The sequence below is a fragment of the Lycium ferocissimum genome, chromosome 11 (genome assembly GCF_029784015.1).
Source record: "Lycium ferocissimum isolate CSIRO_LF1 chromosome 11, AGI_CSIRO_Lferr_CH_V1, whole genome shotgun sequence".
Taxonomy (NCBI): domain Eukaryota; kingdom Viridiplantae; phylum Streptophyta; class Magnoliopsida; order Solanales; family Solanaceae; genus Lycium; species Lycium ferocissimum.
In genome coordinates this window covers 40,367,037-40,380,128 of record NC_081352.1, presented here as the reverse complement: position 1 = coordinate 40,380,128, position 13,092 = coordinate 40,367,037, and the positions used below count along the sequence as shown (strand labels likewise).

Below are 13,092 nucleotides of genomic sequence, written 5' to 3'. Positions count from 1 at the left end.
GAGTTAAAAAAAAAAATCACACCAACTTCATCAAGATGATCCAAACAAGCCAAAATGTGAAAGGAAGCTTCTAACACCAAGTAGAACAAAGTTCATCCATTAATTTGATCAAAGAATCAAGAATTTAAAGAAACCCACTTGAGTCTTCTTCATAGCTTTCTCCAAATTCCTAGCAATGAAATTTAATTTTCTCCCCAAATCAACTCAAAGAATTAGTGCTTAAACAACTCCAACCAAGCAACAAGAACTCCAAACAAGCAACTTCCAATCGATTTTCTTTAACAAAATTAGATTTTCAACCTTGTTTTTTTGTTTTTCCGATTTTCATTTTTTTTCTTTGCATTTTTTTTTTTGAATTTGATTTGGGAAAAACAGTTGATTATAAGAATAATCACTATCCTAGCTCTAAATTTATAATGGGTATTATTTTGACAAAAAAAAAATGGAGATGGGTATTAAATGGTGAAGAAGAAGATGAAGTAGCTTAAAAATGAGAGAATTTAAATTTATCTATGTGGCCCAGCTTGGCATTTTAAAACACGCGATGCTTTTTAAAGGCTATAACGCGCCAGAGTAGTGTAGTCACGCTCTTATCCACATCAACAAAAAGGGCATTTTAATACCGAAAAAATTGTCCAAGGTAATAGGACCAACGCAAAGGTTAGGTGTGTAGTTGGGATTTTGGTCAAACGTTGGGGGGTATTTTGAGTATTTTCTCTCATAATTCATTGTATTCTAGCGTATATTTTTCTATATTTGGAAGTTTTCAGATCTTTAGTGATTTTTGATTTAAAAAAGTTTTGATTGTGATAAAAGTTGAGAGAGATTCGTGAGCTGTTATGGAATGCGTGAAATATGGTTAATTTAATTTAACTTACCACTTAAAAAGAAAAAGAAGAATTTGTTCAAAAAATATAGTCTATTTTTACTCAACCTGATTTTATATTTCCGTGTATTTCACTGTATTTCAAAAATTCCGTTCCATAAATAGCTTCTGATTTCACTGGAGCGTGTTTACTATTAACTGTATTTCTCTATATTTCAAAAAAAAAAAAAAAACAGAAATACGCGCGTTTTTAAAGAAAAGTAAGCAGCTACGCTTAGTAATTTTGTATTTTATAGTTATATTTAGTTAGAAGCCAATAAAAGGTAGCTATTTATGTAAGTTTTACTATATATATATTTTTGGGAAAAGGGTTAAAAATATCCCTCTACTTTGAAAAAAGAAAAATATCCGAACTTATTTTGGTCAAAATACCCTCCAACTTAAAGTTTTCAAATATACTCGCGTTTAACGGAAATTATCCGCCAAATAACCCGAAATCATTTTTAAACCCACTCCATCATTTAACCTCGACCCAATCAAATAATAACCCATAAAGATCTCCTTTATTCCCCCAATTCCTCAAACTTCATACCTACGTATCGGGAAATAAGACATCTTACGTTATTATTAATGCCGATTTTAAATCACGGATTTGATTTTTAAAAATGATTTCGGGTATTTTGGCGGATAATTTCCGTCAAGGCAAGGGTATATTTGAAAATTTTAAGGACATGAGGGGTATTTTCGACCCAAAATAAGTCTTGAGGACATTTTTAGCCCTTTTTTCCAAAAGAGGGGCATTTTCGACTCTTTTCCCTATATTTTTTCACAATTTTGTCCGCCAAGCCCGCCTTGCTGTACAGTTAATGTTTAATGTTTGGCCATTATATTTGTATCATCTTCCTATCGTCCAACCTTTTCGCAATAGTTTTAAATTCATCTTTTTGCACTAATGATTTGAAAAAAATCAAACTAAGAAAGGACATCAGCGTATAAGTTAAAACCAAGTTATGGAATAAATATTGTTTAAATTACTCTTTTGCTTATAAAAAAAAAATAAAAAAAAACTAAATTAGACTAGTTGTATGATTGTGTCCTCTCTTGATTCCATCAAAATATGCTAGTTAGCTCTTCGTAGAAAAGACGAGTATATAATTAAGCTACATTTTTAAGCGAAGTTTAACAAAGGTTATGAATGACTAATTTTGCAATATTCATAACCTTTTTTTTCAAAATAAAACTAATTCCCGAGGTCTTGACCACCGCTAATTTTCTAAGAAATTTTTAAAAATTGATTAAATCCTCAATTTGCGAGGTTAAACTATCGGAAATTGGTTACTTACAAGCCAATTGTAGGAGTTCCGGAATAAAGTAGATTGAGATTTAGAATTTTTAGGAAAAGAAAAAGAACTTCAGTTAAATTTCTTGCCAATAAACTATATGCATCTTTTATGATATATAAAGGTTGAGACATAAATGAAGAGAGCCCTACATACAGGCCAAAGAAAACAAGAAAGTACATAGACAACTAAAGAAACATAGCAGTAGTTGTTTTAGTTGATTTTATGTATGGACAAACCAAATGAACACAAAAATTCATCAGAAGATACCTATGGATGAAAGCATTCTTATGGATATTCCATTTTAAAGTTTGCACATAAGCAGAGGAGCACCATACTGAGGATGAATAGTCACTACTGCAAATGGAGCATGGGCATAAGATGGAGATAGTTCAAAAGAGAAGCGTTGAAGTATCATAGTTATTGCCATTTTTGCTTCCAACATTGCAAAGTTTTGTCCAATGCAAAATCGAGGTCCTCCGCCAAACGGGATAAATGAGAATTGTCCTTTGGTTGCCTTTGACACTCCTTCACCGAATCTTTACGTTTGAATTCCTTTTGCGTCTTCACCCCATATTTCCTTATTATAATGTACTAAGATCGGCGGTATAATAGTATCACTCAATTCGGTAGGTTTAGCTCCCAAATTTCACCTCTTCTTTATTCCTTCTACCAAATGTTGGTAGGGGGGGGGGGGGGAGGGGAATAACTGAATGTCTCGTACAAGATCATAGTCACCTATGAAAAAAATGGCAGTAGAATCTCGTGGAATTAGTTGATGTGCGTGCAAGCTGGCCAAACACTGCGATTATTAAAAAAAAAAAAAAGATATATACTGAATTTAAAAATATATTAGGGATAAAGTAGTACATAAAACTTTTGGTTAGGCGAAAATTGCTTAACCAGAAAAATCATAAGTTAGGGTGATCAACCTATAACTTTTGGCTTATGAGCACCTAGTGTTTTTGTTTCGCTAGAAACTAAAACTCGAGACCACGATTTCCGCAACCCACTTTATTGACCACTAGGCCACACCCTTGGGTGCTAATCCAATAGATACCCTTCCCAAAACAAAACGACCAACTCCCTCTCCTCCCATTTCCGTCATTCGTCCTTCTCCTTGTAAAAATACTTTTTAATTGATGTCTTTTATAACTAACTTTAAAGGCATTTTAATCATTTAACAATAATGCTTATGGACACCTCTTTTACCAAACAAGGCCGACTTTTGTACTTCTATCCAAACGCATAACCGCTTCTTTATAAAATGGGCTCTTAGCTTACTTTTATAAACTTCGAGGGTCCTATGGGACCAATATATTGAGGAGAAATAATACTATCAAAAGGTTGGAAGAAAAGAACTTGTAAAATGCGTACTTACTATTTTCAATCGATTTAGTCCTTCCGTATCCGGTTTATCATTCCCAAAGACCGCAAAACCTCTCTCTCGCACGTTTCTTGCCACTCTCGGGATGTAGGCACAGCAAAATCATTGTCCATATGAGCAACACTGAAGTTGTCTCTTGTCCAGCAAAATAGAATAACTTGCACTCTTCAATCACTTCTATTGTTGTCATTCCTAAATCTTTGCTTCCATGTTGTTCAATTTCTTTCATATTGGATTTAAGTAATATGCCTAATAAGTCATCTCTACTATTCTCCCCTCCTTCCATTGCCCTCAATCTTTTGTCAATGATGCGCCTAATTGATGTTTGAATTTCCTTTTCGATTTCCAGCATTCTTTTGTTTATTTTAGTAGGCAAGAACCTATACAAACAAATTTAAGCAAACAAGAAAAGTCTTTTGGCAGAAAGGCTGACTACAGTTCATGATGTACTAATTTGTTAAGGATCAGCTTTTACTTTTACTTTTGTAATGACAAAGAAAGGTTTTGCAAGCACAAAAAGTTATAAACGTGGAAATATAATAAATAGATTACTGTACCTTGATCCAGGTATATAAATTGAACGTGCTACTTCCATTACATACTCAGCTTGTTCTTTCTGAAGTTCAAATACTATTCTTCCTTCTTCATAGCTGCTGCCAAATGCTGTGCGAGAAATGACTTCGCTGGCCATCATTTGAAGGTCTGGCCATAGATCAATCTCCAATGATGTTTCCTTTGGAACAATCTCCTCCCATTTGCTTAGCATTTCACTACAACTCAGATAAAATGCTGGCAGCATATGCTGTACAAAACAAATGAAAAACCAGCCGTGCTTTTTATAAATGGATAACTTCTAATGTTAAGGCATCTCAATCTGCAATCTTAAGTAAAAGGAACGTGAAATTTACCATGTTTACTAAATTAACTAATAAGAATAAGAAGAGAATATAACCTTTAACTTCTCTACATGGAAGGCAGGATTAATGATTTTTCTGTGTTTGGCCCATTTGTCTTCCTGAAGGCTTACAAGACCTTTAGCCAATAACTTGGTAAATGGATTGGGATGAGTTTGCTTTAGATACACATAATTCTTTGTGAAAATCTCCTTTACATGTTCAGGATCTGTGATCAACACTACCGGGTATGGGCCTAGCCAGATGAAAGAATTTTTACCTGCGAGCAACAGGTTTGGGTTAGAAAAAAAGCTAAATCTCAAGATTTTACTAGGCCTTTTTGCAAGTGAAAGTTGTTCATATGGCTGGAAATGGCACAAAAAAAATATATATATATATATTTCCATGACATATATTTGAAGGGAGCCTTGGCGTAACTGGTTCGATCTATAAACAACCTCTTACATAAATGTAGGATAAGGCTAAACAATAGACCACTTGTCAGTTCACGTCCTTCCGGATCCCGCGCATACGAAGCTTAGTGCATCGGGTCGCTCTTTTTATATACTCCCCGTCTCAATTTATGCGATACACTTTTTTTTTTTATTCTTGTCTAAAAAAAATGATACATTTCTATAATTAGAAATAATCCAACTTAAAACTTCCCCTTTTACCCTTAATGAAATGATTTTGTTCACACAAAATGTGGCATGACTTGTTTTAGACCACAAGTTTCAAAGTCTTCCTTTCTTTCTTAAACTCCGTACCTAGTCAAACTATATCACATAAATTGGGATAAAGAGAGTAATGCCATTGCATTAGGAGGTAACTTCTATGCTAGTACTCTTACCTTTGCATGAATATTGAAAAGCAATGAAAAGAAATTTGCAAAAAGAAATAGTTTGTGCAGCTAGGTCTTGATGACTTTCTACCCTTTGGATGATTAAGACTTAGGCAATTTCTTCTTTTTCATTGAAAACAGAAAACTTAATAGAGGATGAAACAAAAGAAAGAAAACAGAGAAGGATCTTTAACTAGAGTCTCTTCTTATATGTAATTCATGATTTAATGTCCTTAATCCACAAGGAATTTCATATGGGCCTAATGTTATCATGCATCTCTTTTTTATACAGGGTGGACATTTCTAAATTTTTCCTCATGATTTCAATAACACTTTCCATAAAAATATTTTACTGAGGATGGATACAAAATGCAATGATTGTGTAGTTCATTTCTCTGCTGCACTACATGGAATCTAGGCACTACATAGAAAGAATGGTGAAACAAAGGCATGTGTTCTTTAAATCGGATTTAATTCTATACACAGTATCAAAAAAGTTTGTCTTTAATCGCTCATCCCAATTTATGTTGCACCCTTCGCATTTTGAAAGTCAAACGGGTTTCAATTGCAAAATTAGGGCTTCTGGTCTTCTTTTGTTCTCACAAATCTTTTGTCGTCTCTCAACTAATAGGAACTATGTGCGATCTAAATTGGCAAAGAATAGAATCATCAGCAAATAACTGTAAAACCAAGCTATAGTACTAGACTCCATTAGCCATTTTATACCAAGGAATTTCAACAACAATCACATACCATCTTGTTCTTCAATTTTATTATCGAGTTGTTATTTCTTTTGCTTTGATTATCATATTATGTGTTGTTATTATTGTTCTCTTCTCCATTATGTCTACTGTATTTTTCCTTTCCATAATATTTATATTATGCTTTACTTGAGCCGAGGGTCTATGGAAAACAATCTATCTACCTTCACAAGGTAGGTATAAGATATAAACACCACCCTTTCCAAACGTTCACTTGTGGAATTATATTGGGTATGTTGTTGTTGTTGTTGAGACAACAACAAAATCACTAATGGAAGCAAATAAGGAATAGGCATTTCACAACTAAATCAAACAGGTCATTCATTTTTACCAAACAGGTAATAGGCATTACACAACTCACTCTTCGAATCCAATATCATAAATCAAACAGCTCATTCAGATAACTCGATGTGTCTACCATAAAAGCAATGATAAAGATTAATTGCCCACAAAATGACCACTGAAATAACAAATTATAACTGAAAGATTAATATCAATGACCAATTAAAAGTCAAAGAACGAGAGAACGTAGTTTGAGGATGTTTCTAGTTCATAAGAGTATATAAAGGATGAAATTGAAGTTCGGTTAGACTTAGGGATACTTTTGACAAAATCTTGAAGGTTGGGTGAATGCTTCAAGGATCAAGCACAATGTCAACTTGGGCAAGAAAGACCGTATCGACCAGAGGTTCGAGTTCGAGTTCCCTGGATAGCAAGTCGTCTTTGTTACATAAACGCTTTAACCGAAGGTGGAGCGTCGCGAATTAGTCGGGTGGATACCGAACAGTGGAAAAAAAAAAAGACTGTAATGGGAGAGATTTTATTCTTGAAGTTGGACTTAAAAATTAGGCTTAATACATATACGACCCTTTAAATTTGCGGTAAAGTTTATTTAAAAACTTGAACTACGACTTGTCAATTGAGTAATAGGAACATATCATATAGTGTTCCTATTATACATTTTCGGTTCAAATTTTAATTCTTTTTTTTCTTTTCATGTATTCACAAACCATAATTTGTAAAAATAATTTTTTTCAGCAAGCCCATGGATGTGTAATAGGGACAGCGGTAACACCTCATTGATCAGTACAAACTATATGACAATCTCATCTCAATATTGCGTTGTAAGTCATTCATATATGTACAAAGTCTTTAGTCAATGAATATGATGTACACTTATATAAATTTGTGAAGATTGACTTTATATCACTATCCATGTTTTCCAACTATCTTTGCCACCTACCACCATTGCTATTAATTTTCATCCCATGTCACCCCTATCAACCACCTTCATCAAACAATCACCTCGAGAATTACTTTCACTATATTACTACTACTTTATGGTCACTATCGCTAGCCATTACTGCAAAAACACCATCAAATCACAACATAACAAGCACATAAAATTACTCTACCTTACCATTATCACCGCCAACTTTTTACTGTTATTGAGTTTTGTAACACAATATTTATAAGTTACACATATTTGGATGCTAAGAGAATAAGCTGGCTTAGTTATTAGACAATATCTTAATAATCAGATATGATTTGGATTTTAGGCATCTTTTAAAAAGAACACACCGAAATTTTAGTTGCTTTGATTTTTCCCCGCTTATATTTATCATGGACATAACGTTAATATGATAAGGCACTCATAAAAGAAAAAGAAAAAGGGACTACATAAATAAAAAACCAAAAAGTATGTTCACCAAAAACTAGCTTTTAAAATTATTTATTTTTTAGATAATGGTCAAAAACACATTTGAACTATCATTTTTTCACACCTAAACTACCGGTTGTTGCCTTTTTCCTACCTGAGCTATCACTATCTATGTATTAAAATACATCTAGTTGCTAGTTCAAATAGAAAAAAAACAACTTATAGTTGACCTAATCAACTCCGATGCATGTTTTAATACATAGATGGTGATAGTTTAGTATAAAAAGAGAACAGCCGATAGTCGGAGTGAAATTGCGAAAAAAATAATAACTCGGGTGTGTTTTTAACTATTTAACAAATAAAGAAAGAGAAATGTACCTTTTTTGTTGATGGAGTCAAGGAAAAAAGGGATGAGCCTTTGAGCTATATCATCAGAGAAACTGATAGGCTTAGACTTGGCTTCTACTATGCTTTTTGTCAGCTCATTTAAATCTCCATAGAGTAACTTGTATGGATTTCCTTTGAGACCCCTCTGCCTTAAGCAATTCTCCAGTGTTTTTTGGCCTAAACCATGCCCAATTTAATACTCTCCATAGAGGTGGCAAAATGGGTTAAAAATATGGTTATCCGCTTCGATCCAACCCATTTTAAATGGGTTGGATACCTTATCCATTTAATATGGGTCCAATATGAGTCAACCCATATTATCCACTTAAAATATGGGTAAATTAATGGGTAAAATGGATAAAACCCACAACATATAGAGTGTGTTTGGTATGAAGGAAATGTTTCCCATTTTCCCACAAGTCATTTGGTTAATAAAAATGTTTTTAAAAATATTTTCTCTAGAAAACAAGTTCCTTAACCACCCCTCCTACCCCCACCCCCCATTACCTCCCTCCCCACCCTATAACCACCCGCCCCACCCCCTCCCCCTATCACCACCTACCCCCAACCCTTACCTCTCACCTCCCCACCACCCCTATCTCTCAACTTTGCAAAACTAGACATTTTGTGAAAGTAGTAACTTTCAAAAATAGCAACTTTTGCAAAAAGTAATATTACATTACAAAAGTGGCTCGCTTTTTCAAAATATTACTTAGCTAAAAGTAGCTACTTTTCAAAAATAGTGCTTTTGCAAAAGTATTCACTTAAGAAAATAGTCACTTTGTAAAGAAATTAGTCACTTTTAGAAAATAGCCACTTTGTGAAAGTAGATACTTTTTAAAAATAGTCACTTGAAAGTAGTCAATTTTCATGAATAGTCATTTTGTGAAAGTAGTTACTTTTAAAAACTAATCGCTTTGCAAAAGTAGCCATTTTTTAAAATAGCATCTTTGTGAAAGTATTAAAATAACCATTTTCGAAATGTGCCATTTCCAAGATAGTGGTCAATTTTGTAAAGTAGCCATTTTTTAAAGTGGCAATAAAATGGCTACTTTTGTAAAGTGGCCATTTTTTGAAAAATGACAAAAAAGTTGCTTATTTTTGCAAATTTGCATTTTCGGTCGTTTTCCAAGAAATAAATTTTTGCAAAAATAACCATTTTTATGTCACTTTATAAAAATGGTCAATTTACAAAAATAGCCATTTTGTCACTTTTCCCACAAATGTTGAAAAGGTTCAAGTTCTACTTTTCCCACAAATGTTGAGGTGCAACTATGTACTAGGGATTGGATTTGTGGACAAAATGGTAAATTAATCTTCTCCATATTGGCTACGTGAAGCCAACATCTCAAGTAACTTTGGATAATTTGGATAATATGGATATCCATATTATCCGACGGTAACCCATTTTTTAACCGTGTTAAATATGGGCCGGTCGGATAACCGATCCGTTTTTTGTCAACCCATTTTCGACCCGACCCATATCCGACCGGGACCCACCCGTTTGCACCCCTAGATACAACCATCGGACCGGGCCTAAAGACCATCGAGAGATAGAAGGAAGAAAGAGGTAGTCACCCTCTTCTGAAAAGCCAAGGTAGGTAAAATACTGTTCCTCCCTAAGAATCCACCTTTCCGGGTTGCCGCAGCTATATCTATCTAGTACCACCGAAGCCATTTGAGTATGATCGATGAAAGCACCAATATAACAAATACTTAGCTCAAGAACAAACAGAGAACATGGAAAGTTCAATAGCCTTTGATTAACTACTGAAAGTCGATTACAAGAATAGAAATAGCAATAGAACAGTAACGAAGACACGATAAGAAGGAGATTGATACAGAAGGGGATGGAAACTCAGAGATACAGAGCAGAGACGAGAGAATACTGAACATCATAATACGCATAAAGCTCTTCCTAAATCCTCGTTCTTTTTATCTAGTTGTTAAATGGGCCTGGATCCCAAATCAGCCTTTATGAAAGCCTTTTGACCCTATTGCTTCTTCTCGGACCAATAGTTGTTAGTGTGGGCCAGGGCTGATTCATAACAGGTACTACTATATTGTTGTTTTATGCAGTAGATATGTGTGATTTGTTGCTAGAAATTGGGATTCAGAACCTAATTCCAAAAATAATCTGGCTTTCTTCTTCCAAAGTACTTTTGGTGCCGCTTCTCACACCAGTAGTATCCCTTGGGCGATATCAAGCTTTCCACATACATAATGGTAGATCTATCCACATCTGCGACCACGATGTCTTGCATATTATCATTCTTTGGATTGTATATAACAACTTTACTTTCAATTTGATCTATTATCAAAGCAAATTCTCCATTCTCTATCACGGAAAAAGGCGCTACAAACCCATAACGATATATTTCTAAATTCTTTACCAAAAATAAGGATTTCCATGATTCCTTTATTCCATATTCCTTCATGACGAATATCTCAAGACACCTATCATGTTTCAAATGAGTCATGCAAAGACATTCATTTAAAAATCCTAAACCAGCGATAGTATTCTCTTCCTCTTCTGGATCAAGCTCAGGGACAGGCAACATATGGAACTTTTCAGAGATGGGATAAAAAATATGTTACTTTGTTATGACCAAAACGGTCCCACATACTTTCATGTGGAAACAAATTTCTGTCCCTTACCCGGTAGTGAAGACGTCCATGCAATGTAATCCCATCACGGACTGAAATGATATGATAAGCGAATTCGAGTCAGCTGTCAGCCTCCATTTTTTGCCTTTAAGACTAGCAACTGCTACAAACTTAGTCCAATCTGGGGAATCCCCATCATATGTAAGCATCACCGCCTTGCAACCATTCTTGGAGGAGTCAAAACAAAGTCCCCCACTTGTAACATAACAATCCCATACTGAGTGGTAAAGCTCAAGCACTTTGGTGCAAAATCGAGTGGCGGGATTCCACAAGTAAATATGCTCATTTACATTAAATAGTATAAGACCATGACAAGAACCCAAAAACTTACAATCTTCTATATCACACCTTTTCCTTAAAGGAAAACTGAGATTTTCTGAAGTGAGTTGTTTGTTTATGAAGCTGAAGGAGGGCCGTCTAGAGCTTCTTCTCGATGTTGAACGACGTGTATACATCATTGTGATTGCCCCTTCTTGTCCTTGCTTCATACGCTAGAATTTGGACTTGAAATCAAACAATGCCACGACTTAGAAACACACTTGAACCGTAAGATGGATTTCACGGGTAAATTTGAGAGAATAATGACAATTATCACGTTGGGTAGATGATCTGCCATTAGCTGTTTTGGTTTTTGACGTGACGCTTTTTCCTTTAGTTTTCAGCGTGAAAGGGCTGCGGTTAATACTACCTGATTAAACTCCCAAGGTTTTTCAATTTTTGCAAGAAAAATACTAGGGGTTAACTTAAATAGGAGTAATATAGGCTATTAAATAAGAACGATAGTGTGCTAGCTTTTAGAGAAAGAAAACAACATACCATAAAATTTCTTTCCTTCTAGCAAACAAACTTTTCCTAATTAATCCTCACCACATAAGGAATGAATTTTAACATTATTTACAAAAAGAAAAAATGTTTCTTCTAAGGGCAAATGATGTTTTTGGTCCCGAATTATTACTTTATTATGATTTTAGTCACGGAACTTCATTTTGAGCATATAGCTCAAGTTAGTTCATATAAAAGCTTATGTTAGTTTGTGCTCCAAATTGACCTATAAGAAAACTTATATAGTAATCAAGATATAGGAATTAGGAAAATAAGTTTTCTAGGTTTGATTAGTTTGACATAGTCATGATAAATAAATATATATAAACAAATTTAGGGTTATTTGATAATTAAACAAACTATAAAGAACCAACAAGCAAATGAAATTATTGTTTGAGTTAGGGGACAAAGTTCACAAATCGGCACTTTTCAAACCTGTAAATTGAAAAAATAGCTATTATAATGAAGTTTCAAAATCCAGGACATTACTATTTTTCAAAAACTGTGGCCAATGAATGCTATTTTTGCAGAGTTGGGTGGCTTGTGTTAAGATTCATAGACAAATTCAACTTGACCAAAGTCCCAAACAAATGTTGGATGGGTATAGCACATTCCGTTTATTGATTCGGCTTGCTTTAACCTGTCCAAATATAAGTCAATCTGCTTATTTGACACCTCTAGCTAGTAAAATAACATTCATTTTTCTCTTTTCACTTTACTCTTCCAACAAAAATAGTGTAAATTCTACTTTTGATGATCTCTTTCATTCTCACAGGTCAACATGATTCTTCTTGAGACTCTAAGGCTATATCCACCAGGAGTTATGTTTACGCGAATACTTGGGGAAACAACCAAATTGGGAAACATAACTTTACCTAGTGGAGTTCAAGTCAACATACCTACATTTTTCATTCATCGTGACCAAGAAATATGGGGAACTGACGCAAACGAATTCAACCCAGAAAGATTTAGTGAAGGTGTTGCAAGTTCAACGAAGGGCAAATTTGCTTATTTCCCATTTGGCTATGGTCCTCGAGTATGCATTGGACAAAATTTTGCTATATTAGAAGCTAAAGTCGCACTTACCACATTTTTACAACATTTTAGCTTCGAACTTTCTCCGTCTTATGCCCATGCTCCTTTTCTTGTTGTGACACTCCAAGCTCAGTATGGAGCACAAGTAATATTACGTAAGTTGTAAATTCTGAGTAATTTCGACTTGCTTGAAACTAAGGCATAGTAATAGTTATTTTGGAATCCGATCACCAATTTACCTCTCATAATGTCTGCGGTCAAACAAATTAAATAGCATTCACATGGTGAATTTGGTGCATCAATTATGAAGAGAATTGTATGATGATTTCTTACAATGTACCCAATTGCATATGTCCATGAACCAAGAATTTTTGGAAGAAAGGTGCCTCATTCGAATTTAAAAATTAAGCTACACACACTACTGCAAACTGATTTGCATGCGAGGTTTTATTCACTCTATATTTCTCAATTCC

The 13,092-nt window shown here is 34.3% G+C and overlaps 3 protein-coding genes across 3 annotated transcripts; 1 reads left to right on the top strand and 2 right to left on the bottom strand.

Annotated features, from left to right (window-relative positions):
* Positions 1–3,584: 3,584 nt before the first annotated feature.
* LOC132038335 (cytochrome P450 CYP72A219-like) lies at positions 3,585–8,288 on the bottom strand (the record flags this gene model as incomplete). The annotated part of the gene is made up of 4 exons (XM_059429015.1): positions 3,585–3,933; positions 4,111–4,355; positions 4,506–4,726; positions 8,087–8,288. Coding segments are annotated over 4 exons (1,017 nt in total), but the record flags the coding sequence as incomplete, so codon positions are not given.
* Positions 8,289–10,215: 1,927 nt separating this feature from the next.
* LOC132038334 (uncharacterized) lies at positions 10,216–10,656 on the bottom strand. The gene has a single exon (XM_059429014.1). It carries the CDS (start codon positions 10,654–10,656, stop codon positions 10,216–10,218), a length of 441 nt encoding a protein of 146 aa, XP_059284997.1.
* A 148-nt stretch (positions 10,657–10,804) lies between these two features.
* On the top strand, positions 10,805–12,785 carry LOC132038333 (11-oxo-beta-amyrin 30-oxidase-like). Its single transcript, XM_059429013.1, has 2 exons — positions 10,805–10,903; positions 12,360–12,785. The coding sequence occupies exons 1-2, from the start codon at positions 10,805–10,807 to the stop codon at positions 12,783–12,785; spliced, it is 525 nt and encodes a 174-aa protein (XP_059284996.1).
* The last annotated feature ends 307 nt before the right edge of the window (positions 12,786–13,092 follow it).

What these genes read in the sequence shown, in the direction of transcription:
- LOC132038334 (XM_059429014.1), bottom strand. Translation starts at nt 10,656, where the DNA reads ATGTTGCCTGTCCCTGAGCTTGATCCAGAAGAGGAAGAGAATACTATC.
- LOC132038333 (XM_059429013.1), top strand. Translation starts at nt 10,805, where the DNA reads ATGATAAGCGAATTCGAGTCAGCTGTCAGCCTCCATTTTTTGCCTTTA. An exon ending in CTGGGGAATCCCCATCATAT is followed by an intron (nt 10,904 to 12,359) that starts GTAAGCATCACC and finishes TCATTCTCACAG; the next exon opens with GTCAACATGATTCTTCTTGA.